A 25,297-nucleotide genomic window follows, 5' to 3' on the forward strand; every position below is an offset into this window, starting at 1 on the left:
TTGGTCATAACTTTTCTTCCAAGGAGTAAGCATCTTTTAATTTCATGGCTGCAGTCACCATCTGCAGTGATTAACAAAACAATATAAAGCAACTATACTCCAATAAAAGTTTTAAAAAATGACCAAATAAAATGATTTCATTATATTTGGGCTTGTAATACAAAGGCCCTCCAATATCAGGAATTCGTATAAACATACCATATCATTAGGTCAGTGCGATGTGATGTGTTGATGTATATACACACACTGTGAAATGATTGTCACAGTCAAGCTGCTGAACACACCCACCCTTCGTCTGTCACCTGCGTGTGCCCGTGTAATGAGGATGTTTAAGATCTAATCTGTTAGTGCATGTCAAGCACACAGTGTGTATTGTTGACCAGGTCACCATGCTGTCCATTAAATGTCTAGAACATTTTCATCCCATGTAACTGAGCCTTTGTCCTCCTTCTGGTTTCTCCCACTCCCCAACTGCTGGCAGCCAGTTCTACTCTCTGCTTCTATGAGTTTGACATTTTCAGTCTCTTTATAAAGATTACTCTGGCCGCAGTGTAGATAATAGACTTCTGTGGAGGGAGTTCAAGAGAGAAAAGCCTTAAGACTCTGATGAGAGAGGGTCTGCTGGGTGCAGGTGGGAGAAGAAACAGCTTCACATGGGATTGCAGCCTTTGAGGGGAGAGGGGGCCAGGCATGTGATCCATTGTTGTTATTGTTCAGCCACTGTCGTGTCCCACTCTTTTGTGACCCCATGGACTCCTTGCAGCACGCTAGGCTCCCCTGTCCTTCACTGTCTTCTGGTGTTTGCTCAAATTAATGTCTGTTGAGTCGGTGATTCTATCTAACCACCTTATCCTCTGCCCCTCTTCTCCTTTTGCCTTCAGTCTTTTGCAGCATCAAGGTCTTTTCCAATGAGTCAGCTGTTTGCACCAGGTGGCCAGAGTCTGGAGCTTCAGCATCAGTGTGAAGTGTGAGCCATAGGATAGGGTTTGTTGATGGGTCAGAGTATCACATGGGGAAATTAGAGACACCAAAATGACTCTGGTTATGACGGGGAGGACTCAGGGAGGAAGCAGATTTGGGGGACAGTGGCAGCTAGGGGTGTGTTAGGTCCTTGTTTGATTGGAGGTAATTCTTTGCACTCAAGAAGGAATGAAGAGAAGATGGAAGTTGCAGTTTCAGGGTCAAGGTGGAGCTGAGACATCAATTGATATTCCCCACCTGACGGTTGCTCTTCCACATCTTGGGCTCCCAGGAGGATGTGTAGACGGTGGGAAGAGAATGACAGAAGATTGCTAAAGCCATCTCATAGTTGTGCTCAGGCTGGTGCATGTTCATCACTGGCTAGGTTAAATTCTGGTCCAGGAAATCTCTGACTTCAGGGTCACTGAATGATGGTGCCAGTTAGCAAAATTTCTATCTGCAAGGAAACACATATTCAAGCCCAATATGAAGTCAGTTGGTAGAAGTAGAGCACCTGCTTATTTTTTCAGCCAGATGATACATGTGTCTAGCAGGGCTCCAATCTCTAGTCAATAAACGCTTATTGTATACACAGGGGTAGTATCTTCAGTGTAGTGAGATGACCATGGATTTGGAACCAGGGATGCACCTGTTAACATTGTTAGCTCTTCTGTTTATCTGCAGGACCTCCTTGAGTCTTGTCTCTATGTCTGTAGAATACGAAAGACGGCTCATGCTTATTTTATAGGCTTGTTTCAGGAAAACAAGAAGTGTATTGATGCTGTACGTAACCACATAACCTTCTGTGCAGTTTCTTAGATTTTATCACTCTGATGGTGGAATCTTTGATTTTGATATTATATGTCTCAGTGTTATTTTCTTGTGATGAGAACTTTTACAGTTTGGCCTCTTGTGTGCTCAGTCACTCAGTCCTGTCCAACTCTTTTCAAACCCGTGGACTATAGCCTGCCGGGCTCCTCTGACCATGGAATATTTCAAGCAAGAATACTGGAGTGGGTTGCCATTTCCTCCTCCAGGGGATCTTCCCAAACTAAGGATCAAACATGAGTCTCCTGCATCTCTTGCATTAATAGGCAGATGCTTTTCCACAGTGCCACCTGGGAAGCCTCATTCACTCTTTTAGCAAATTGCAAAGATGCAATGCAATATTAACTACAGTTATTACTTATTTTAGTAAGGATTGCTTATTCTTGTTTTTGAATAACTGCCCCCAAATAGTAATTAGTACTCATGAGGTTTGTCTTTTTTGTTCTTAGACCAAAGAGTGTGACAGATTTGAACTCCAACGAAAAAGCTTTGACATATTGGTCCATTGGACTTAATGTGCCTGCATGCTAAGTCGTGTCTGACTCTTTGTGACCCCGTGAACTGTAGCCCACCAGGCTCCTCTGTCTGTGGAATTTTCCAGGCAAGAGTACTGGAGTGGGTTGCCTTGCCCTTCTGCAGGGGATCTTGCCAACCCAGGGATCAAACCCAGGTCTCCTGCATTGCAGGCAGTTTCTTTACCATCTGAACCACTGGGGAAGTCCCATTGGACCTAATAGGTATCATTAGATGTCACACACAGGGCCATTCCCAACTGAAATCTGAAAACAGTAATCAGCGGCCTTTTCACGAAACCCAAATTGTTAGTAGTCTATTATATGTAAATTGATCTGTTACAATCTCCTGCGTGTGTGCTCAGTTACGTCTGACTCTTAATGACCCCATGGACTGTAGCCCACCAGGTTTTTCTGTCGATGGAATTTCCCAGGCTAGAATACTGGAGTGGGTTGCCGTTCCCTCTTTCAGGGGATCTTCCCAACCCAGGGATTGAACCCTTGTCTCCTGGAAGTCTCCTACATTGCAGGCAGATTCTTTACTGCTGAGCCACTGGGGAAGCCCCAAATTTATCTGATGCTATTTCAAGTTATTTGTATTTTCACCCTACAACAATGAATTTGATGAATTTACTTCTGCTGTGAGTTGTAATTTCTTCCTTTTTCATCCTATGATTTTTTTCCAAGCGGTTGCAGCGAATTATGGTGCGCTAGAATAACTTATGCAAACCCCTCAGGGGTCACAGACTTCCGTTATATCTTCCATGTGCTTTCATGTTTCCAGGCCCAGTGAGACTTCCTCTTTTTAGCTGGTCTGCCTATAGTAATCCCTTCATCCCTTTGACCATTAATTGGAAAATTATGACATTTAGAAAGGACATTTCTCAAAACCGTGGGAATCCTTGTATTTGGACCAGATGTTAAGAGAATTTTAATAGAGGAATAAAACATCTGTGACAGTGACTAGCAGAGTTATAGAAGGAAAGGGAACAAGAATTGCATTTTAATGGGAGCATCAATATTGATAAGAAGGTAGAGAGGTATGTGTGAGTGTGCACTGTTTCTGTCTACTGACTCATTTCTCATGAGATAATTTTTTTTTGCATGTATTGTACCTTCTGTATTGTCCAGAGGCTAAGATTGTCACAGCCTTATTTTCGAATGAAGCACGTACACGGGTAATTGTAATTCAGGGTGACAAATAGAAATGAGTGTTGATGTGTAGGGGCCCCATGGGGGTAGAGGAAAGTGGGAAAGAATCAGAGAAAGTTGTTACTCAGAGATGAAGCTTAAAAACTGGAACTGGAGGCAAGAAAATCTGTCAAAAAATGGCTAATATTGTAGAGGAGAGAAATAGAGAGGGGTTTAGGGTAGGGAGGGGTTGTTGCTGTTAAGTCGTTCAGTCGTGTCCGACTCTTTGCCACCCGAGGGACTGCAGCATGCCAGGCTCCTCTGTCCATCACCATCTCCCGGAGTTCGCTCAAACTCATGTCCATTGAGTCAGTGATGCCACCCAACCATCTCGTCTTCTGTCGTCCCCTTCTCTTCCCGTCTTCAATCTTTCCCAACATCAGGGTCTTTTCCAGTGGGCTGGGGGAGAGTTGTCAGAACACAGTGACAAAATGACAGAGGAGCTTTGGGAAGATGAAGGAGGGGAGACAAGGTGAGTCCTTGGATTATGAGTTGAATGTCAGAGTAGATGGGGAGCAACGATAAGAGAAAGTAGACATAAAGGATACAGTTGGTAAGGCAGACAAGGAAGTCACCCTCAGATGGGGTCCTTCTGTCTGATTTATGTGAAGAGGTCTATTTTTGGAAGAGGTCTATTTTGATTTATAGATCTGGATTATGTATGGAGGTCTCACAGAGCATTATAGACTTGGAAGTCACCCACTTTTAGGAACTATATCAAGTCATTGAGTTTGAAGAGATGGGCCACTGAGAGTGTGTAGACTGAGAAGAAATGAATGTTCAGGAGAGGCTGAGTTACACCTTCATTTAAAGGGAAGAGTGGGGAATAAGGGTTCTGAATGCAGTAGAGCACTGGGAGATTGGCATGGTTAGGGAAGCCAGGGAGGAGAGGGTTTGGGGAGACATTTAAGAGCAGAGGTCATGAGCACAGTTGCTATGGTGATAGATGCCCATGGCATAAGCTCATCAGCCTTGGCAATCACAAGGTGGTCAGTGATGCTGAGCAGAGTAGAGATGTTGGAGAGCATTCTTTTCTTCCTGCCACTATTGCGTGCTTTGCATGTCACCATCGACATCGCACCTTCTGGTTGACGAGAGACAAAGTGGCGCTCCGCCTCCTGCCTATCTTACCTAAAAATGAACAGGACTGTGAATAGTAATTGTCACACTAAGAGTCATTTATAACGTGATTATTTTGTTCTGCCCATAAGAGTTTCCTGCCTTGAGGGAACTTCTCTGGATAAATCCCTTAGTAATTGTAAATATATTAATAGTTACGTTGTCTTGTGGGACCATTACTTTTTTTTTCTTTTTTAGAAAGAGTTCCTGTTGGTGTAGCTAGCACAGAAGTACATTGAATGAACGTTCACTTAGTTTTAAAACCTGCTGACAGATAAAATTAATATTGCCTTTGTGTAAATAATAATTTTATCTAATGGACTTCATTTATTTTTATGATCCCTCCAGGCGATCTGGAACTAAACAAGGAGAAAAAGGCAAAAGTCTAATAACAATTCCCTTTGAAGAGAGATATAAAATAAGGTCAGTGGAGCCAAACCATTATTGAAATGTATAAAATAGTTTAATGTTTGCTTTTCCCCATTTTATACCATGAGGTCATTTTATATAGCCATAAAATTCCATCTCATCTCAGATATGGTGAAAATCTGTGAGTAAGAAAGTCAGTTTCTTGCTCAGCTACCTGAAGGTGCCATTCAGAAGGGGTTCCGTATTTGAGGGCGGTCAGGGTTTTCATTAAGACACTCCTAAAAATGTTGCACTAATTCATTTGTGTACAACACTTTTGGCTGAAATTTGGCAGTCATGGTACATGGGTTAAAACAATGTAAAGAGGATTCAATTTTTATAAAAATGTACCTAAAAATTGAAGATGCAATATGCCTGGTGAACATCCTGATTTCCTTTATAGACTCAGTACCGTAATAAGAAAACTTTAATTTTGCTTTATTTCCCAAAGAATACAATGTTTGGTTATTGTTTTTGGAGAAGAATAGAGGAATCTATTTTCTTGGACACTTTGCATTAAGTTTATTGTTTTATTGCTTCTTCACTTAATGGCATTTCCTCCTCAGTACCTAGAATGTCTGATGTTATGAGGAAAGACCCCAAATTCATTCAACAGGTTCCTTCCAGCCCTGAATACACCCAATGGGCTTGGATGGCCCCTGACCTTTATTCCCCCTTCTTGAACTTGAACCCTTTAGAAGTCACAGCTTCTTCCTCCATTCAGAGGGATTCCTCCTTTTCCTGTGGCTCATAAGATTTGCTCTTACTTCTAGGATAACTGAGTATTTATCAAAAGGTGGATTTTGAGTTGCTTTGATTACTCACACCTGTGAGCTGGAAGTGCCCAGACTGTGCCCTCTTCACTTTGCGCCTGTGTCACAGGGCTCTCCCTTGCCCACAGGTGTCATCCTTCAATGACTGGCTGGATTAGTGACGACCCCTGTTTCCAGACCATGAGTTCATCTGTTATGCTTTAGTCTCGAGACAGAACTGTGTTTCTGGGTGTGATTTGAGTCATTTGAACTTGTGGCCCTGTGTGTGGTCTCCCCAGTGTGAGCAGGAAGGTAGGGGCACCAGGCAAAGGGCCAGGGGGTTTTGCTCCTGTTGAACGTGGCCTGCCCCTGTTTGCTCCTTCTTACCTTAACCTGTAAGATCTGTTCAGTCCATCTGAGTTTTTGCTTTCTCTGCTGCAAAGTAATGAGATGACTTCAAGTGTCCCTTCCATCTCTCAAATTCATGAGTTTTTGAGACACTTCCCATATCCCGTGTGCCAAGGGACTGAATAAACCGCCTGATGAGGGTGCTTGCTCTGTGGCGAGGGGTGGGTGAGCTCTCCATGCTAAATAAGACATCAGTTATGTGGTTTCTGATTCATTCAGACAGCCAGTTCAGCTTGTTGGAACATCTAACTTGGGGCTGTCACTATGTCCTCAGCCCATAGCTTGTTTGTGATAAAAAAAGAGAGAAGTCAAAATTTAGAAACCTAGAAGGTTATGACTTTCCATAGACCCCTTGATGAGGAGGTAGAGACTGTTCATGATTCATCAGGGTTTACCACAGGGGATCTGCCACCTTGGCCGGAGTAGGCGGCTGCTGTGTGTACAGAAGGTGGAGGCCAGCCCTGACCGTGGGTAGTGGGAGCCTCAGGACACACGTGGGGCCGAGGCATCAGTGGATATGCAGATGCTTGTGCAAGGCTTACCGGAAGGACCGTGGCTGGGTTGCTGGAGGGGCCAAAGGGAAGCCTTGCTGCTGGCAGCGGTGGCGGTGGAATTGGGAGGAGATGCGTCGTTGGTGAAAGGGCAAGGGGTTGTCTTGGGAAAGCAGCGGGAAGATCTTGCGAGGGTTTCAGTGGTGCTGGGCTGTTTACCTGGCAGCTGCTGGTGGTGCAACAGCCTCCAGGATGCCACGTTTGGCTGTGCCACGGTGTGCAGGTGTAAGGCTCTGTGGTCTGTTCCAAGGGTAGGCTGGTTTCTTCAGTGGTTCTGCTGCTTTTGCTTTGGGCTGGGGCTTTAGTCCCTGGGGGAGCGGCTCACCTGATCCCATGGAGGAGGGCCACGAGATGCTTGGAAAGATGAGGGTAACACAGACCTTTCGGAAGAGCTGGCCATCCCCGTCTTCCAAACGCTGTCATGTTTCCGATGGTACCAAAGACCATAACTTTTTACAATTAAGATGCACATGCAGAGCATCTTCCCAAGGGTCGTTGTGCTCCTGCGAGGGTGGAGCTCAGCCTGCTGGTCCTCTCCAAGCCTCTCATTCGTCAGTTCTCTCACCTGGCTTCATCCTCTCAGAGATGGTGGTCCTGAAGCCATCAGGTAGGAGCTGGGCTGGCAGGGTTTCCACAGGCTCTCAACACCAGTGAACCTGGCTACTTCTAACCTAAGACTCAGAAAAAAACCAGCCGCTGCTGAAAAGAGGTACATGAAGCTTATTTTGGATCTGTTTTTACTAATAACTAGTGAGACTTTTGTTCCCGAAGCAAAACTTCTTGTGTAGCTTTCATTCTTTTGATTTTTCTTCTGACAGCAGTAATTTTTTTTTTTTTTTTTTTTTACTAAAAGCAACAGTTATTTTCTGTTCCCCAAAGCCTATTCATTTGCAGTGTGGGTGTGAATGGGAAATGTTATTTATTGCACAAACACACATATACAGAGTTTTGCTTCTTTAGATCGAGCTTATAGAGGGCTCCTCCCTCCCACATCAGGAAACTGAAAAGAAGGCTTGAGGCATTTTGAAGAAGCTGCAACGAAAATGATTTGATTGCACAGCCCAAACAGGCTCTCTGTAATAAATCTTCCTATTGACAAAATCACTTGCTTAGTATCAACTCACCAAACATACTTTTAATTTTCCAGAGATAATAGGATGGAATTCGAACAACTTTTCCTGAAATTGATCCTTTGAAAATTCTTTCCTCATGTATTTCCCCAATGGAGCTAAATAGTTATATTTAAAGTGACTTTCATTTTTCTTGAAATTTTCCGGAAATGATTCAATACAAATTCACTTGGATGATTTTATAAGCATATTTTGAAGTAATCTTTCTTTTTTTTTTTTGTTTCATACATGATATTATACATGTTTCAATGCCATTCTCCCAAATCTCCCCACCCTCTCCCTCTCCCACAGAGCCTCTTTCAAGTGATGATAGATTCTTTTATTTCTAAAGAGGGAGAGGTGTTTTGACACATTCAAATCGAGATTATCAACCAGGACAATTTGATAAAGTCTGGAGGCAATTTTCAATGGCACAGATAGTGAGTGGGACGCTACTGGTTACTGGGTGGTAGTGGGTAGAGAGAGGCCGGGGTGGTGCCAAATGCACAGAACAGCTCCCAGAACAAAGAACTGCCTGGATCTAAACATCAATATGTCCGAGAAGGAGCACTGAACTTGCTGACATAAAGATGCTTCTCCCCACCCCATGGTAGTCCACTAAGAAGCAAAAGTCCAGGATGGAAGGACCTGATGTTTATATGAGCCCACTTAGAGTAAAAGGCCATTCAAGGAGTTAGTTTTGATGGTAGGATGCTCAGAAAACCCTGATCTAAATGACGACTCTGCATGTCCCTCCCTGGCACCTTACCAGGATGACTGTTTATAGTGCCTTTATTTTAGGGAAAAAAAGGTAAGATGTTATAGTCTGAAAATTATAAACTTCTAAAAATCACCTGTTCTCATTAAATGTGCTTCCCTTAGCCTAACACGGCAAACCTGTAATTTCATCTCCTCCCCATCAAACCACGGGTCTCTCCCATTTTAGCTACTCTTTTCACTTGACACGGCATTTCCTTCTCTAATCATCACTTCCAAAATCCCAGGGAGGGGACGGATCGGGCATTTGTGTTATTTTTCTTCACCTTTCCTTCGGGAGGCAGCGACGTCAGGACTGAGACAGGAATGCATGGCTGTCGTGAACGTGAGACAGTCGCAGTTGGCGGTTGTCTGTGTGGCTTGTTCCACATAACAGAGTGGGTTCTGGGTTGCCTTGGATCTGACACACGAAAAGCGATCTGCAAGAGAAAGAATTTGCTTTTAGCCTTAAGGGGACGTGAGCTCAGTCTCAGAGGTCGAGGTGGCCGTGTTCCCATCCATCTCCGTGATGGATGCTGTTCAGAGGGAGTTGGTGTGTCCGAGATACAGCTCTGGGCACCTGGTGGGTGCTGGGCGTGGATGTCAGTGCTTGCTGTCCTGCCTGTCACAAAGCCAGCTAGCGCTTGTTGAGCTACAGTGTTACTTTCATTAGCTTTCCTATATATTTTTTTAATCATCACCATTTTTTTTTTGATGTGGGGCAGTGATAATCTAGCTGCAACCTTTCCCGAGAGGGTTGGTGAGGGTGCTCTGCATCTCCTTGCTCTGAACAGAACAGAATTACACCCGAACACCTCTGACAGGTGTTATTCTTTTTAAAAATTTAATTTCTTATTTTGTATTGGAGTAGAGTTGGGTAAAGAATCTGCCTGCCAATGCAGGTGACGTGGGTTCGATCCCTGGTGGGAAAGATGCTCTGAAGAAGGAAATGGCAACCCACTCCAGTATTCTTGCCTGGAGAATTCCTTGGACAGAGGAGCCTGGAGGGCTAGTCCGTGGGGTTGCAAAAGAGTCTGACACAACCTAGTGACTAAACAAACAACAGCAAAGGATGGATTTATAATGTTGTGTTAGTTTCATGTGCATAACACAGTAATTTATTTCTAGATATACATACATTCATTCTTTTTCAGATTATTTTCCCATGTAAGTTATTACAGAATATCGAGTAGAGTTTGCTGTGCTGTACAGTAAGCAGGTCCTTTTTGATTATCTGTTTTATATATAATAGTGCCTTTGTGTTAATCCCAAACTCCTATTAAGATACGTCATTTGGTGAAACGTCATAAGCCTCAGGTCACAGGGACCCCAGGATTCCCTGTGGGTCCCTGTATTCACCTATAAGCTGGCATTCTAGAGGAGTCTCCAGTTTTGCAGACTGTGACCCCACTTCCAAGGGTGAAATTAATCATACTTTTAATTTTATAATCCACTATAACCATGCTTTTAATTTTATAATCCCTTTGATTCTTTTCATAACCACCTTTTCTGCTGCTGCTGCTGCTAAGTCGCTTCAGTTGAGTCTGACTCTGTGCAACCCCATAGACGGCAGCCCACCAGGATCCCCCGTCCCTGGTATTCTCCAGGCAAGAACACCGGAGTGGGTTGCCATTTCCTTCTCCAATGCATGAAAGTGAAAAGTGAAAGTGAAGTCGCTCAGTCATGTCCGACTCTTCGCGACTCCATGGACTGCAGCCTACCAGGCTCCTCCGTCCATGGGATTTTCCAGGCAAGAGTACTGGAGTGGGGTGCCATTGCCTTCTTGGAACCACCCTCTCTACTGGAACCATAATCCTTTGGCACCTCTGTTTTTCTGGGTCTTATTCTACCTCTCCTTCTTGAATCTACATTCTCATCTCTGCGCCCCACTCCTCAGTGACTGGGACTCCATTGTCCGTGACAATGTGCTGTCTCTGGGCAGGGGCCATGCCCCACTGGATGGAGGTGCCTCTGGACCCCAGTTTTTCTCTGCATTCCTTCCTCCACCTTTCTTGCTCACAGACTCTCCCTCCCATGGACACCATTCTCTTGCCTCTTCATGATTTGCAGCCCCTTCATCTGTTTCTCTGTCTAATTTGCACATTTCTAACCCCGGGAACATTGAGTCAACAGGAATCAGAAGGTGGAGACTGTGAAAGACGACGTACCCTCCACTTCATGCTTTCTCCATCTTTATATCTCATATATTGAGATATCATCTCTGTCTCATCACTATCTTGATATCTTACTGTATATTTATGAACACACCCCCTTTTTAAAGAAGAAGCCCCTTTCTTCCTCTCATAACCACCCTCTCTTTGCTCCCCTGATGGCTTAACTGGTAAAGAATCTGCCTGCAATGTGGGAGACCTGGGTTCGATCCCTGGGTTTGGAAGATCCCCTGGAGAAGGGACAGGCTACCCACTCCAGTATTCTTTGGCTTCCCCTGTGGCTCAGCTGGTAAAGAATTCGCTTGCAGTGCAGGAGATCTGGGTTCAATCGCTGGGTTGGGAAGATCCGCTGGAGAAGGTAATGGCTTCACTCCAGTATTCTGGCCTGGAGAATCCCATGGACTATACAGTCCCTTACCATATATTCATGAACACACCCTGTTTTTAAAGATGAAACCCTTTTCTTCTTTTTCACAAGCACCTCCTCTTCTGGAACCTTAGTCCTTTGTCTCCTGTTTTTCTGGGTCTTATACTACCTCTCCCTCTAAAATCTGCATTCTCGTCTCCACTCCCCACTCCTCAGAAAAGGAGACATACTTAATGATCATTTTTTTCTGTATCCTAAAATTTTCAGAACTTTGATCTCTTAGTGCTTATCTGACTTCATCGAATTTTCTGGGGTCACCTAACATTCAAGGTACCACACATATCCTGTCCCTCTTTTGCTTCATCCATTTCCTTCTTGGCTCCTTGCGTCATGGATTCTGTCTCCTGTTTTTCTGAAACTGACTCCAAAATTGACCACTGACTGTTCTTTGACTAAATACAGCCAGCGGTCTTCACTCTGCCTCATCAGGGTACAGCTGATGAGGTTTTAACGTGTGTTATATCTGTCCTCCCAGCAGCTTAATTTGGCCCCCGTGGTGCTATATTTGTGAGATGCTCTGAGTTTCTTCTGTTATTTTTGTGTGGTTACTTTTCTTTAACAACTTCTAAATAAATACTTCTCTTTAGCCAATTTTTCCCCGTCTCATGTTTCATGAGTCTGAACCACACCCATGATTTTAACCATTCTAAATATTATATGCTGTCTCTGATTCTTTTTTTTTTTTTTTCTTTTCTGAGCATCCGCCATGGATTTTCCACAGTCTGCTGCATTTCCTTAAATGTTCTCTTAGCATCTTAAACCCAACACGCACCAAACCAAATGATCATATCCTCCTCTAAAACGTCTTCTGTTGTTTTTCATATTTGGAAAAAAAAACGGCCTCACTGTCCTCAAAGGGACTTACATCCTTTGAGTCCGTCTGTGCTTTTGCTTTCTGTTCCTCCACATTTAACAGATTGGAACAATGGCCATTTATGAGGAAGTTGGGCCAGGCTCCACTAACTGATACCTGTGCCCTTGGGACACTTACTGGAGTCACTCAGTGGGTTTCATTCACGTGTCAGGCATCTTGGTGGGGCTGACCGGGAACCCGGACTATGTGGGAGATGATGCTAGGAGGACCTGTATGTGGTCTCTCTGGCTTGGCGGTTTCAGGGGCATTAAACTTCTGACCCCGTGTCTCAGTGCCCCAGAGGATGTGATCAAAGAGACAGGAAGTGGAAACTGCCAGTCTTTAAGGGTGAGAGCTTGGAAGCTGGGGTGTCATCACTTCTATTATATTCCGCCAAGCAGAGCAGTCAGAGAGCCAACCCAGATTCAGGGTTGCAGGGAAGGGACGCAGATCCAGCTTTCAGTGGGAGGCAGGTTGAAGAATCTATGACATCTTTAATTTTCTGGACTTCCCCTTACCCGTTACATGGCGTGTTTACTGGGTTTGTCTTAATTTCTGTTGACACTGAAGCCCCCTGAAATCACAGATCCACTTATTCCTCTTCTGGACAATTGCCATAGCTTCAATTTAACTTCTCCACTTTTATGCTCTTTTTTATCCAATTTCCTGTGTGCACTCTGGAGAGAATGATCTTGTTAACATTACTTCTAATGTTAATATACTGTGGTAGGTTATTGTTATGAAAATAGAGACCTCAGAACTTAGTATCATTCACCTTCCAAATCTTAACCCAACCTGCTCTCTAAGCTGCTTCTCCCTTCTCCTTTCTACATCCTCTGGGGTCCAGATCGAGTATAGTAAACTGTTCCCAGCACGTATAGCCTGATCCTTCCTCTTACCCCATCCAGTGCGTCTTTTCATCCTCTTCTGGATTACTTCCGGAAATCTCTGTCTGTTGAAATCCTCTTTATCCTCTACAATTAAACTCAAATATGAAGTCCTCCTTGGGCCCATCCTTGATTCCCCTAAATAGCAGCGTGCTCTCTCCCCTAACTCTCACAGCACCCCAGCTTCTTTTTATGGTTTTCCAACAGCTTGGATTATCGTTATTTTTATAAGCCTATCTTATTTTAAAGCTTATTAATCTTTTAAATTATGCATGCTCTTTAAAGTCTCTCAGCTCCCAGCGCAGTAATTTCATTTCACCCAGTAGGTGCTCCGCTTAGGTTTTATTTGATTCACACTTGAGCGCTAGCCAGAAAGTTTGCAGCCAGGTCACCAGTAAGTTTCAAAGGATAAACTCACTCACTGTGGATGCGTTTTAAGAGCTGGGGGCATGATGTTAATCAGGTTATTAGGAAAGGGCAATGCTCATGGCCCTATTTAATAGGGGCTTTTGTATTTTGAAAAGGGAAGGGGAGGAATTCAGAGGGCTTCCACATACAGGTCTGTGTCTGCACAGGGAGGTAAGAATGGTGTTCCAAGGGAAAAACCAAACGATGATCAAAAGTCTTAAAGTGCATTGTTCAGGGGTGACGATGACAACTCGACAGAGCTTAAGCGTGAATATTTTCCCTTTTATAATGGATGGGTTATCTCATAAAGTCATTGGGAGGAACAGAGGTCTGGATTCAGATATATATATATATATATAAATGCTAAGTCGCTTCAGTTGTGTCCAACTCTGTGACTCCATGGACTGTAGCCCACCAGGCACCTCCGTCCATGGGATGCTCCAGGCAAGAATACTGGAGTGGGTTGCTATTTCCTTCTCTAGGGGATCTTCCCAACCCAGGGATGGAAGCCGTGTCTCTTATGTCTCCTGCTTTGACAGGTGGGTTCTTTACCACTAGCACCACCCGGGAAGCCTGTGTGTATTTATATATATATATATATACATTTCTGAAATATCTTCCAGAAAAAGGGATGTTTTTCTAAGTACTCCAAGCCTCTCTCTTTTTTTAAGTAGAGTGCTGAGGCTTTACCAAAAGGCCAACTACTGAAAACCTGAGCCCATGTTCATGAACTTGTTCTCTTCTGTGTGTTTTAGGCACTTTCCACACATGACGGGACCACGAGCTTCTGGTTAGACAAGTGCCCGGAGCTGACGGTCTCCTGCCCATCATGAAGGGACCCTGCGTCATCGCGTGGCTGTTCTCAAGCCTGGGGTGGTGGAGACTCGCCCAGCTAGAGACAGATGCGTCTCTGTGCCAGAGAGCAGAGCACCCAGTCATTTCCTATAAAGGTGAGAGTCAGGCACGCTTGCATTGCAAAGGCACCATTGAAGTGCAAGTCTCATGCTTAGGATAGCAGCAGTTATCACTCTGTTATTCTGTGACTTTAGTTTAAAATCAGAGCAAAAATACGAAATCCCCCATCGCGAATATTTTGTATTTTGAAACTGAGAAGAATTCAAGCTCAGAATTATCACAGATAGAAAATCCCATCGTTGAGGCCACGTTTACTTGACAGGTGCTGTCAGCCCCCTAGGCATGTGAACCAGGGGAGAAAAATGTGGCCCATAGAAATAACAACATACCAAGCAAAACAAAAAATTCTTCACTTCAGCATTTCTCAACAAAGCCCGAGTCCTTTCACACAGCGTATGCCTTTGTCTTTACCTGGCATTGCATGGCAGACAGAATTCTTTTGCTGTCTCAAATATCTCCACAGATCTGCAGGGTCAACTGATTACTATGTGTACATGTTCTTTTATTATTTAATTCATCAAAAGTTTTTAGAGTTCTTTACCCCTCCACACTTATCGGCATTCAAGATGAAAAGTAAACTAGTCTTTGTGTCTGTCTTCAAGGAAATCACACTTATATCATGAAGCCAAGTATGATCAGACATTGTATTTTAATAATTCATCCACTAGTTTTTTATTTTTTACTATTTTGTAACTTTTGTATCACAAAAATTTTAAAATACATACAAAATTAGAATCTGTTCTAAAGTCTAAGGAACACTCAACCCTTGGATTTATTCATTCATGGCCCGTCTTTTTTCTTTTAAATCCCCACCCATGCTCCACCTACATTCACCAAATTATTTTGAAACGAATTCAAGAAATCATATAATTTTGTCATGACAGTTCAGTTCTTGAATATCAAAGATGAGGAATTCATACTACTGTAATCACACCAGAACAATCAAAAGCCCAAACATAAACCAATGCCATAAAACTAGCAACCGTCATGGGAGTGCTGCAAGACCCCTGATGGCCTCAGGAGTGCTCGCTCCCTGCTTTGTTAACGGTTGTGTTGAGGCAGGAATGGAATGCCGTTCGTACACTGCGGCTGGTTGGTGTATCTCTCGAGTCTCCTCGTCTCTCGCTGTGTTGTGTTGTTTTTGTTGCTCCACTTGCAAGTTCATTTTTAAAGAAACCTAGGTTCACTGTCCTGGAGAGTTTCCACAGTGCTTCCCATTGGTGTCATTGAGATGTTCTGTCCCCAGTGCTTCTCTAAACTAGGAGTGATAATGAGAGGCCACTCGGATTCAGGTATGCAGCTTTTTGTCTCTACTGTGTCAAGGATGGTGCCCTGTCCTTCACTGGGCTATGAAATAATCAGTCACTGATGATCATTCATTCATTCATTCATCTAAATCTGCTGACTCATTCATGGGTGCAAAACTAGGAGTCTTACCTTTTCCTACACTTCCTTCACTTAATGGCTAAGTTACTTGTACATAAAGTAACTTTCACTCCTTAACTATTTGAATTTCCTAAGGGTGCATCTGACATAGGAAAGGCAGAGTGGATGCTTATTTTTCTTTCCTGTGCCATTTTTTATACAGTCCAGTTAGTTGGTTCTCTAACATTATCCAAAGGGGACAAATAAAATGTTCTGTTTGCTTTTTTTAGAGTTATTTTTAATATATGGATTTCAATATTTGATATATTTCAATTAATTGCAGCATTTATTCTTGTAGATGGTGCAAGGATCACATTTCAAGCTTAGGGGCGGGGACGCTCCTGAGGTTGCCTCCTGAGTTTTTCTGAGACAACTCGAGTGGCCTTTGATGGCTTCGTTATTCTCTGGGATAACAAGGTGCCTTTCACTCCTCTTATCCATTTCCTTCCATTGACCTGAGAAGCAGTCATTTTTATGTGATTGGAGCATAGGAGTGGCCAAAGAGAGGTCTTGTCAGTGTGCAGAGCTAAGGAAAGCGTTCTCCACAGCACACTTTGGTTCTGGATGCTTCTAGTTCATCTCGAGGACTCTAGGGATCTCTTCTGGACTCTTCCACCCTATGTCTCTGTCTTTCTCTGCTGTGCACAGACTCCTGTCTCTGCAGGTCAATGTAATTATTCCTCTGTCTTTTCCTGCAATACACACTCAGTTGTTTCAGAATAATGGCTGTGTGCAACTCTAGTCCTTGTTGACTACAGAAAACCCTTTTGTGTGATTTTTCTTTTATAGTCATCAGGGTGTGAATTGCACTAGATAATCGAAGCCAAATTACTGCTTTGAAATTGAAGGAATTTCAGTTTGTATGGTTGGGCCATCAACTCGAAACATAGTTAATTTCACTTTTGGTTTTTGAGATTTTTCAAAATTGACATAATTCTGTAATATTTTAAAGCCCAATTAAAGAGGGTGTTTGGAGAAACTGACTTCACTCTGTTTTCCTTACCTTGTTCCTCCTTTCTCCTTTTAGCTCACCTTTTACTTAGAGTTTATGATTTTTGTTTCTTTTTTAATATAAATAAAGTTCCATACACACACATATACATGTACAAATATATTCATACCCTCTTTTCTTAAAAAGTAGCATGTATACAAAAAATTCTCTCTATCGAGCATTTTTTCACATCAGGATATGCCCTGGAGTCCATGCCTCAGTAACATGGATTTATGTCACTTCTCATAGTCACATGGCTCTCATCTATGGAATGAGCTCCAGTCTATTCAACAACTCCTTACTGGGGGATGTGATCATGTATAGTGTTACAATGCACAGTACCTCCTGGAATAATCTTTTGGTATTTTTTGCAAGTGTGCTATTGGTAGAGATGCCTGGAATTGGGGTTGCTGGATCAAAGGGTGAATGCACCTGTGGTTTTGCTAGGTCTTGCCTGATTCCCTTTCATGAGGGTTGTGCCATCTTACATTCTCCTTGCTCTTGGTATGAGTGTTTGTTTCCTACCAACCTTTCCAGCGGAGCACACTGTTAGGCTTTGGCTTTTGGGACAACCCCAGAGTTCATCAAAGTCTTCCCAGGTGGCTCAGTGGTAAAGAACCTGCTTACCAACGCAAGAGACATGGCTTCAGTCCCTGGGTCGGGAAGATCCCCTGGAGGAGGAAATGGCAATCCACTCCAGTATTCTGCCTGGAAAATTCCACGGACAGAGAAGCATAGCAGAGACTACAGTCCACAGGGTCACAATAAGTCAGATGTGACTGAGCTACTGAGTACACGTGAGTGCATAGTGCATCAGTGGCAGTCAGCATACTTTCAAACTGCATTTTTAAAAGGACCTGTGGACACAGTGGGGGAGAGAGGGTAGGAAGAATTGAGGAAACAACATTGACATATATACTCTTCATGCATGCTAAGTTGCTTCAGCCGTGTCAGACTCTGAGTGCTCCCCCCGCCTCAGGCCCTTATGTCCATGGGATACCAAGAGCAGGTTGCTATGCCCTCTTCCAGGGCACCTTCCTGACCCAGGGATTGAACCTGCCATCTCCTGCATTGGGAGGCAGGTTCTTTACCACTAGTGCCACCTGGGAAGCCCTGTATACTCATGTGTGAAATAGGTAAGTAGTGGTAAGCTGCATTATAACAGGGAGCCCAGCCTGGTGTCTTGTGATGACCTAGAGGGGTGGGATGGGAGGGGTGAAGCAAGCTCAAAAGGGTGGGATATGTGTGTGTATATGTAGATATCTACATATACACATGTAGATATATGCATTTACACATACATACGTATATATAATTATGACTCATTCGCATTATTGTATGGCAAAAACCATCATACTGTAAAGCAATTATCCTCCAATTAATCAATCAATTAAAAAACATTTGGAGTGGATATTCAGGTGCCTATTATGTACCGGAGTCTGTGCTAAATATCAAGGAGACAGAGGTAAAAAACACAGTTCCTGTTAAGGGTTTAGAATGTCTTAAGGAATACAGACCAAAAGGGCCGTTGTGTAATGTTCTATTAAGGGTCCTCACAGAGGTGTCTTTGCCATGTGCGTGGGAGTCCAGGGAAAAGCTGTCTGAACCAGCAGCCTGGGCTGCAGAGAAGTGCTTGAGCAGAGGAGTGGCTGAGGACGCTTTCTAGGATGCTGCAGGACCAGAGCTGAGTCCCAGATGACTGTGAGAATGTGTTTACGAGTCTCACGCAGGGAGCCCAGTAGGTTTTGGCAAGTGACAAGACCAGTGAGCCATGAAATCTGTTTAGATCATGGAGAGGAGGTGGAGGAAGATGAGACTTAGAGGGAAGATTTAATAATGTAGGGCCTCAGAAGGCATCTCTGGAAGGCCCCCTCTCTCTGCAAAGGCTCAGCATGGAAGGTGGAGAACGGGCAGTGGAAAGAGCCTACCCTGGGGCTGCTGCTGTGACCAAAGGGAGCCATGAAGAGGGCAGGAGGGCCTGAGCTGTGGGATGGGTAGCAGAATGTGAAGAACTGGGTGGATTCTGGAAATCTGCAGAAGAGGTTGTTGATGTTTTCAAGGAGGGACCAGGAGTGCGAGCCCCAAGTTCTTGGCTGTTGATTCCAGATGGAGTAAAGAAGGGAAGTCTAAAATGGTGAGATGAGGTTGAGAAATCTGAGTTCCTAACTGCCATCAGATGGAATTAACGAGCTGAGAGCTGGAGTCATGGGTACCAGGGAAGGAGAGGTTTTTCAAGAGGGAAGTGGCCATCAGAGTATCTGGGCCAGAAGGTAGGGTGACAGACTCACCCTGATTTCCCCCAGGCTCTTTTGGGGTGTAGCGCTGAAAGCTCCTAGAGACATCGGGAAGGTCCGCTGGGGGAGGGCATGGCCACCCACTCTTGACTGGAGAATCCCATGGACACAGGAGCCTGGTGGGCTGTGGTCCATAGCATCATAAAGAGTTGAACACGACTGAAATGACTTAGCACCTGCACTGAAAACTCTACTGTATTTTCAGAAAACTGGAACAGATGGCTACCCTCCTAGAAACTGTCAGCAATGGTGTATTCATTTCCCAGTGTTGCTGTAACCAGATACTATAAACTAGATGATTTAAAACAACAACAGCGTGGTCTCTTATAGTTCTGGAGGCTGGAAGTCCAAAAACAAGATGTCAGCAGAGCTGTGCTCTCTTTGAAGGCTCCATGGAAGACTTCTTCTTTTCCACATCCTAGCTTCTGGTGCTTGTCAGCAATCTCCTGTGTTCTTTGGCTTGTGGACTCATCACTGCAGTCTCTGAGTCTGTAGTCACATGGCATTTTCTCTGTGTAGATGTTTTTGTCTTCTCTTCTTTTTATAAAAATAGGAGCCCTGTTGAATTTAGGGCCCACCCTAACCCAGCATGACTAAATCTGAATTAATTACATCAAGATTGTATGTCCAAATAAAATCATAATCATCACAGGTTCATGAGGTTACGACTTCAGCATATCTTTTGGGTGGACATATTCAGTTCAATTCAGTTGTTCAGGCACGTCCAACTCTTTCTGACCCCATGGACTACAGCACACGAGGCTTTCCTGTCCATCACCAACTCCCAGAGCTTGCTCAAACTCATATCCATCAAGTCGGTGATGCCATCCAACCACCTCATCCTCTGCCATCCCCTTCTCCTCCTGCCTTCAATCTTTCCCCCATCAGGGTCTTTACAAGTGAGTCAGTTCTTCACGTCAGGTGGCCAAAGTATTGGAATTTCAGCTTCAGCATCAGCATCGGCATCAGTCCTTCCTATGAATATTCAGGACTGATTTCCTTGAGGATTGACTGGTTGGATCTCCTTGCAGTCCAAGGGACTCTCAAGAGTCTTCTCCAACACCACAGTTCAAAAGCATCAGTTCTTCGGTGCTCAGCTTTCTTTATAGTCCAACTCTCACATCCATATATGACTACTGGAATAATCATAGCTTTGACTAGACAGACATTTGTTGGCAAAATAATATCTCTGCTTTTTAATATGCTGTCTAAGTTGGTCATAGCTTTTCTTCCAAGGAGCAAGCGTCTTTTAATTTCATAGTTGCAGTCACCATCTGCAGTGATTTTGGAGCAAAAAAAAAAAAAAAGTAAAGTCAGTCACTGTTTCCATTGTTTCCCCATCTATTTGCCATGAAGTGATGGGACTGGATGCTATGCTCTTAGTTTTCTGAATCTTGAGTTTTAAGCCAGCTTTTTCACTCTCCTCTTTCACTTTCATCAGGAGGCTCTTTAGTTCCTCTTCGATTTCTGCCATAAGGGTGGTGTCATGTGTGGTGTCACCTACAGGACATATTCAGCCTTTAGCAAACGACATTTATCAGTGCAGCTTCAGAGCAGTGATGGGGATGAAACTACATGGTAATGAACAGAGGGATGTGTGTGAGTTGAAGGAATAGATGTAAAAATAGAGAATTATTGTTTCAAGTAGGCAGGGACATGAGGATAGGGAATAGCTTTTAAGAGAGCATTACTTAATCCTCTTTAAATGGTGATGGGGAAGAGAGAAAAGACAGGGGGAGGGAATTGACTAGGCAGAGCCCCCAGGGCTGTAGGAGGGGACAGGATACGGGGCACAGGTGAGGGATTAGCTCCCAGGAAGCAGACCCAACCCCCAGGGAGCCCAGGGGAGGGAGACCGGGGGACCCAGGATGCAGGGCAGTCAGCAGGAGGGGGTTGCCTAGGACTCCATCTTCCCTGAGGAGGAGCAGGCAGGCCTTGGGCCAGGAGGATGGGGCTTTAGGAAGGAAGTGCCGTTCTTAAGACAGGATAAGACTGTTGATCAAGAACAGACACAGAAGATTCCCCATGACTGTTCAGAGCCCAGTCGGTCCTTGAAATGGCTCCTTTTATAGCTGAGCAGGTGGCCACAGCTATGTCCCCTAAACACTTCTCTGTGCTCTCTACAAACAGTCTGAGAGAGTATAACAAAGCATGGATGAGAGAGCAATAAAGGCAGGACTGGGTCACCTTGATACTTAAGATCTTGATATTTGGGGTATATTTCAAATTTCACCATTTAGTTTTATACATTGGGGTCATTTTGCACGAGATTCTACTCAAGAAGAGTCTACAGGAACATTTCATTACAGCTAAGCACGTTTCATCAACGTCTTGATTCGATTTTCCTAGCTAAGCAGAAGATGCTGGCAGGATCTTGGTAAAATATTTGCCACTCCAGGCTCCTCTTCTCTTGTGGAGTTCATTGCTTAAGAAGCCCTAACAGCTTGCTGTGTCTGCACGGTTGCTCCCTTGACTGCATGGTCTAGAATATTTACCCCGATCATGCAGTGGCTGCTAAAACACCCTGACACATGACAGACGCTTCACACTTACGTCCTTGTTGATTGCTTAAATATCTGTTCCACTAAAGAGGGGGAAAATAGTGACCCTTCAAGACAACATGTTTCTCAGCATGCTTACTGAGTCTCATAACCATCTTCCAAATGAGTTTTAAATGTTTAATGTCCACTTAAGGGGATAGTGCCACATTCTGCTTTTGTTTGTTTATTGATTAAAGTTTACCCAGCAGGCTGGCTGTTTAGAGAGCCTGAGCCAGTTATAGGAATTAGAGCAGTTTCACAGGATGCACAGGGAAAAACCCCCGCTGGAGTGAGCCATGCTGGACTCATGCTTACTTGGACTTGCAACTTTAATGTTATGACTAATTTGGAGGCCTATCTTCAGTGTCTTAGCTGACAGCACTTAGTATTTTCTTAAAAATTTTATTTGAAGTGTAGTTGATTTACAAGATTGTGTTAATTTTGGCTATACCACAGAGTGTTTCAGTTATGCGTATATACATACATTCCTCTTCATATTCTTTTCCATTATGGTTTATTACAGGCTGTTGAATATAATTCCCTGTGCTCTACAGTACCTTGCTGTTTATCCGTTTTATATGTGATAGTTGACTGCTGCTGCTGCTGCTGCTGCTGCTAAGTCGTTTCAGTCATGTCTGACTCTGTGCAACCCCATAGACGGCAGCCCACCAGGCTCCCCCATCCCTGGGATTCTCCAGGCAAGAACACTGGAGTGGGTTGCCATTTCCTTCTCCAATGCATGAAAGTAAAAAGTGAAAGTGAAGTTGCTCAGTCATGTCCGACTCTTGGCGACCCCATGGACAGCAGCCTGCCAGGCTCCTCTGTCCATGGATTTTCCAGGCAAGAGTACTAGAATGGGGTGCCATTGCCTTCTCTGAGTTGACATCTGCTACCCCCAAATTCCCAACTTGTCCAATCCCTCCCCTCCCCGCCCCCTTGGGAACTGCAGTGTCTGTTCTCTGTGAGTCTGTTTCCGTTTCATCAATAAATGTTCATTTGTGTTGTATTTTAGATTCTACGTATAAGTGGTATCATATGGCATTTGTCTTTCTCTTTCTGACTTACTTTGCTTAGTTTGATCATCTCTAGGTTCATCCATGTTTTTGCCATGTATGATGGCTCCATACCTGTCTCAGGACTCCATACCTATCTCTCGGCCTCATGAACATCCCAGGACCATAGACATTTTCCACGAGGCTCCTTTTTCTCTCTGGGTTTTGGCTGTCTGGTGTCTAATGCCCCAGACAGGCATACAGTTTCATGATCCTGGCTGGATTCTATCTCTTCTCTTAGGATCTAGGATGCTCATTACCACACAAGGGGCCGTTGCAGGTAATTTCCAGAGTCCCTGTCAGATTTCAGAGTCTTTAAGCATGTAAACCTTGATTAAAATTGCCTCCAGTATTTCTCCCTGTTCTCCTAGTCTTATACTTGCCATTTGACCTTTATGAGTTATAATTGTGCATAATTGCATGACAGTGGCCCACTTTCTCCAAGGAAGAATTGGGAAAATTTATTTTAATTAAAATAGATTGCATAAAATTCATTTTAATATTTTCATGTGAATCTAATTAAAATATAGCAAGATACCACTTAGCATTGAAAATTGTCTTGAACTCAGTGCTTTTGTTTGTGAAAATAAAAATTTACATAAATCAATTGTGATTCTCTTTAGTTTCATAGCAGGTTATGAGTTATCCTCCTTTGAGTTTACTTATGGGGGAGAAATGTTTCCTATAGACCTCTATTATAAAAAGTCCTTTGACCTATCAATAATTTAACTCGTGTTATCATGCAAATGACTGAATATTTCTCATAGTGTAATCGCAAAGTCACATGGAGAAAATATTTGAACCTATTTGCAAGTGAAGCAACTAAGGTATACACTCACTGCCTGTTTTATGCATTGCTGCTGTTCAGTCGCTAAGTCCTGTCCAACTCTGCGACTCCGTGGACTCAGGACACCCTCAGGCACCCCTGTCCACTGTCTCCCGGAGTTTGCTCAAATTCATGCCCACTGAGTTGGTGATGTCATTCAACCATCTCATCTTCTGCTGTTCCCTTCTCCTCCTGCTGTCAACCTTTCCCAGCATCAGCGTCTTTTCTAATAAGTTGACTCTTCTCATCAGGTGGCCAAAGTATGGGAGCTCCAGCTTCAGCATCATCCTTCCAATGACTATTCAGGGTTTTACACATTTAAGAACTGCATTTGCTAATACATTTTTTACTCTAAAGTGTGTTGTTAGTTTGCTCTCTGAAAAAATGGAATATTAAAAAATGTCACTTTTCAACTCTATAACTTAGGTATGTAATGATCATTCATGAGTGCATAGAGGTGTTAGAAAATGCAGTCATTATAAAACCATTCTGCATTATTCTTTGGGTGAAATTGCTCCAATACCTAGCTTCTACTTTCATACTGTTATTGATCTTTGACTGATGAAAGCTTTTGAGGGTCTCTGTTATATGTTTTTTTATAAACAGTGATTAAGTTCTGATGAAAATAATTTGAGTTTTGAGAATGATCAATAACTTTTGTATTACTTTTGTGTTCTAGGGCCACTAATGAAATAATGTGTAAGACATCTATATTTTATCTTGAGATAACCAATTTTTGATTGATTTTTCTTAGTGGGGAAATAGTTTTTATTACTCTAAGATTGCAAATGTAAAACTTTATAAGTTAAGTAGTTCAGTGCGATTGCATTAAATTTGTGGATAAGATTTTGTGAAGTTATTATCAGGACTCTAATTTAAAATAGTCATTTCGTTTAGCCTCAAAGATTATGTTTTATTTTATTTTTGTTCAAGCATGTTATAGGCTTTCTAAGCCTTAAGTGGGCAATTGATCCATTTCTCACAGTGAAGGTAGATAAAAATCTTATCCTTATTTTACCTATGAAAAACAGTTGGAGATTAAATGTAGAGTGGACAAATTTTTAATTAAGCAATATTTTTCTTGGATTTATAACTCCCTGTCATCTTCTAATATCAAGGCAAAGTAAGCATCCATGCTCACGTTTGAGGAGACCCAGATTCTGCCTACTTCTGCAGACAACAGTGCTGAAATTTTTCTGTATTCATATAATAAAGACTACACCAAGGTTTCCAAATCTTAGTTAGTTTGTGTACTAACCTAATCAGCATCTTAACCTTTTATTTTCCTGAAGCTTTTTAAAGAGGAGTTTGTTTGTTTGTTTTTAATTGCGATATAGTTGCTTTACGATGTTGTGTTTATCTCTGTTGTTCAATGAAGTGCGTCAGCTGTATGTACACATATAACCCCTCCCTCTTGGACCTCCTCTCCACCCCGTCTCGCTCCTCTAGGTCACCACAGAGCCCCAGGCGGCACTCCTTGTGCTATATAGCAGGTTCCCACTAGCTAGCTATCTTACGCATAGCAGCGCACAGAGGTCAATCCCAGTCTCCCTTCATCCCAGCCCCGCCCCATGTGCAGACGTCCATTCCCTACATCTGTGTCTCTTTTCCTACCAGCGGAGTTATTTTTTAATTTCTCTTTTACATTTCCACTTCCAGCCTGTGAGTCAGGGATGGACTTCAGAAAACCTAAGCACATGCGTCAGATGGTTCAATGTCCACCTGCTCTAATCAGCAGCAGGTGACAATGTATGCTAACACGCCCAAGGGGATAGATCCCTCCAGTCTGCAAGATGGCAACGTTGTCCTAATACTCTCTGACCATTCCCGCCTTGAAAGCCCCTCTGGCCTTTGTGTTAGGCAGACTGCACACCCTATTAAATAAAATCAGTGAAACGAGACCCTGATGCCCTG

The 25,297-nt window shown here is 43.4% G+C and overlaps 1 protein-coding gene across 3 annotated transcripts in view; it reads left to right on the forward strand.

Annotated features, from left to right (window-relative positions):
- Positions 1 to 25,297, forward strand: part of SEMA5A (semaphorin 5A) — a 565,637-nt gene that overhangs the window by 185,138 nt on the left and 355,202 nt on the right. For 2 of the 3 annotated variants that reach the window (XR_009731836.1, XM_061393883.1), the window contains exon 3: positions 14,096 to 14,290. Coding sequence is in view for 2 of the 3 variants with exons in the window: in XM_061393883.1 (XP_061249867.1) it covers positions 14,170 to 14,290 (121 nt within the window). In the remaining variant the exon portion in view is untranslated. Of the gene's footprint in view, positions 1 to 4,958; positions 5,034 to 14,095; positions 14,291 to 25,297 lie in introns of all 3 variants that reach the window. The other variant, XM_061393884.1, reaches the window with a different exon arrangement.

The sequence above is a fragment of the Bos javanicus genome, chromosome 20 (genome assembly GCF_032452875.1).
Source record: "Bos javanicus breed banteng chromosome 20, ARS-OSU_banteng_1.0, whole genome shotgun sequence".
In the NCBI taxonomy this organism is placed as follows: domain Eukaryota; kingdom Metazoa; phylum Chordata; class Mammalia; order Artiodactyla; family Bovidae; genus Bos; species Bos javanicus.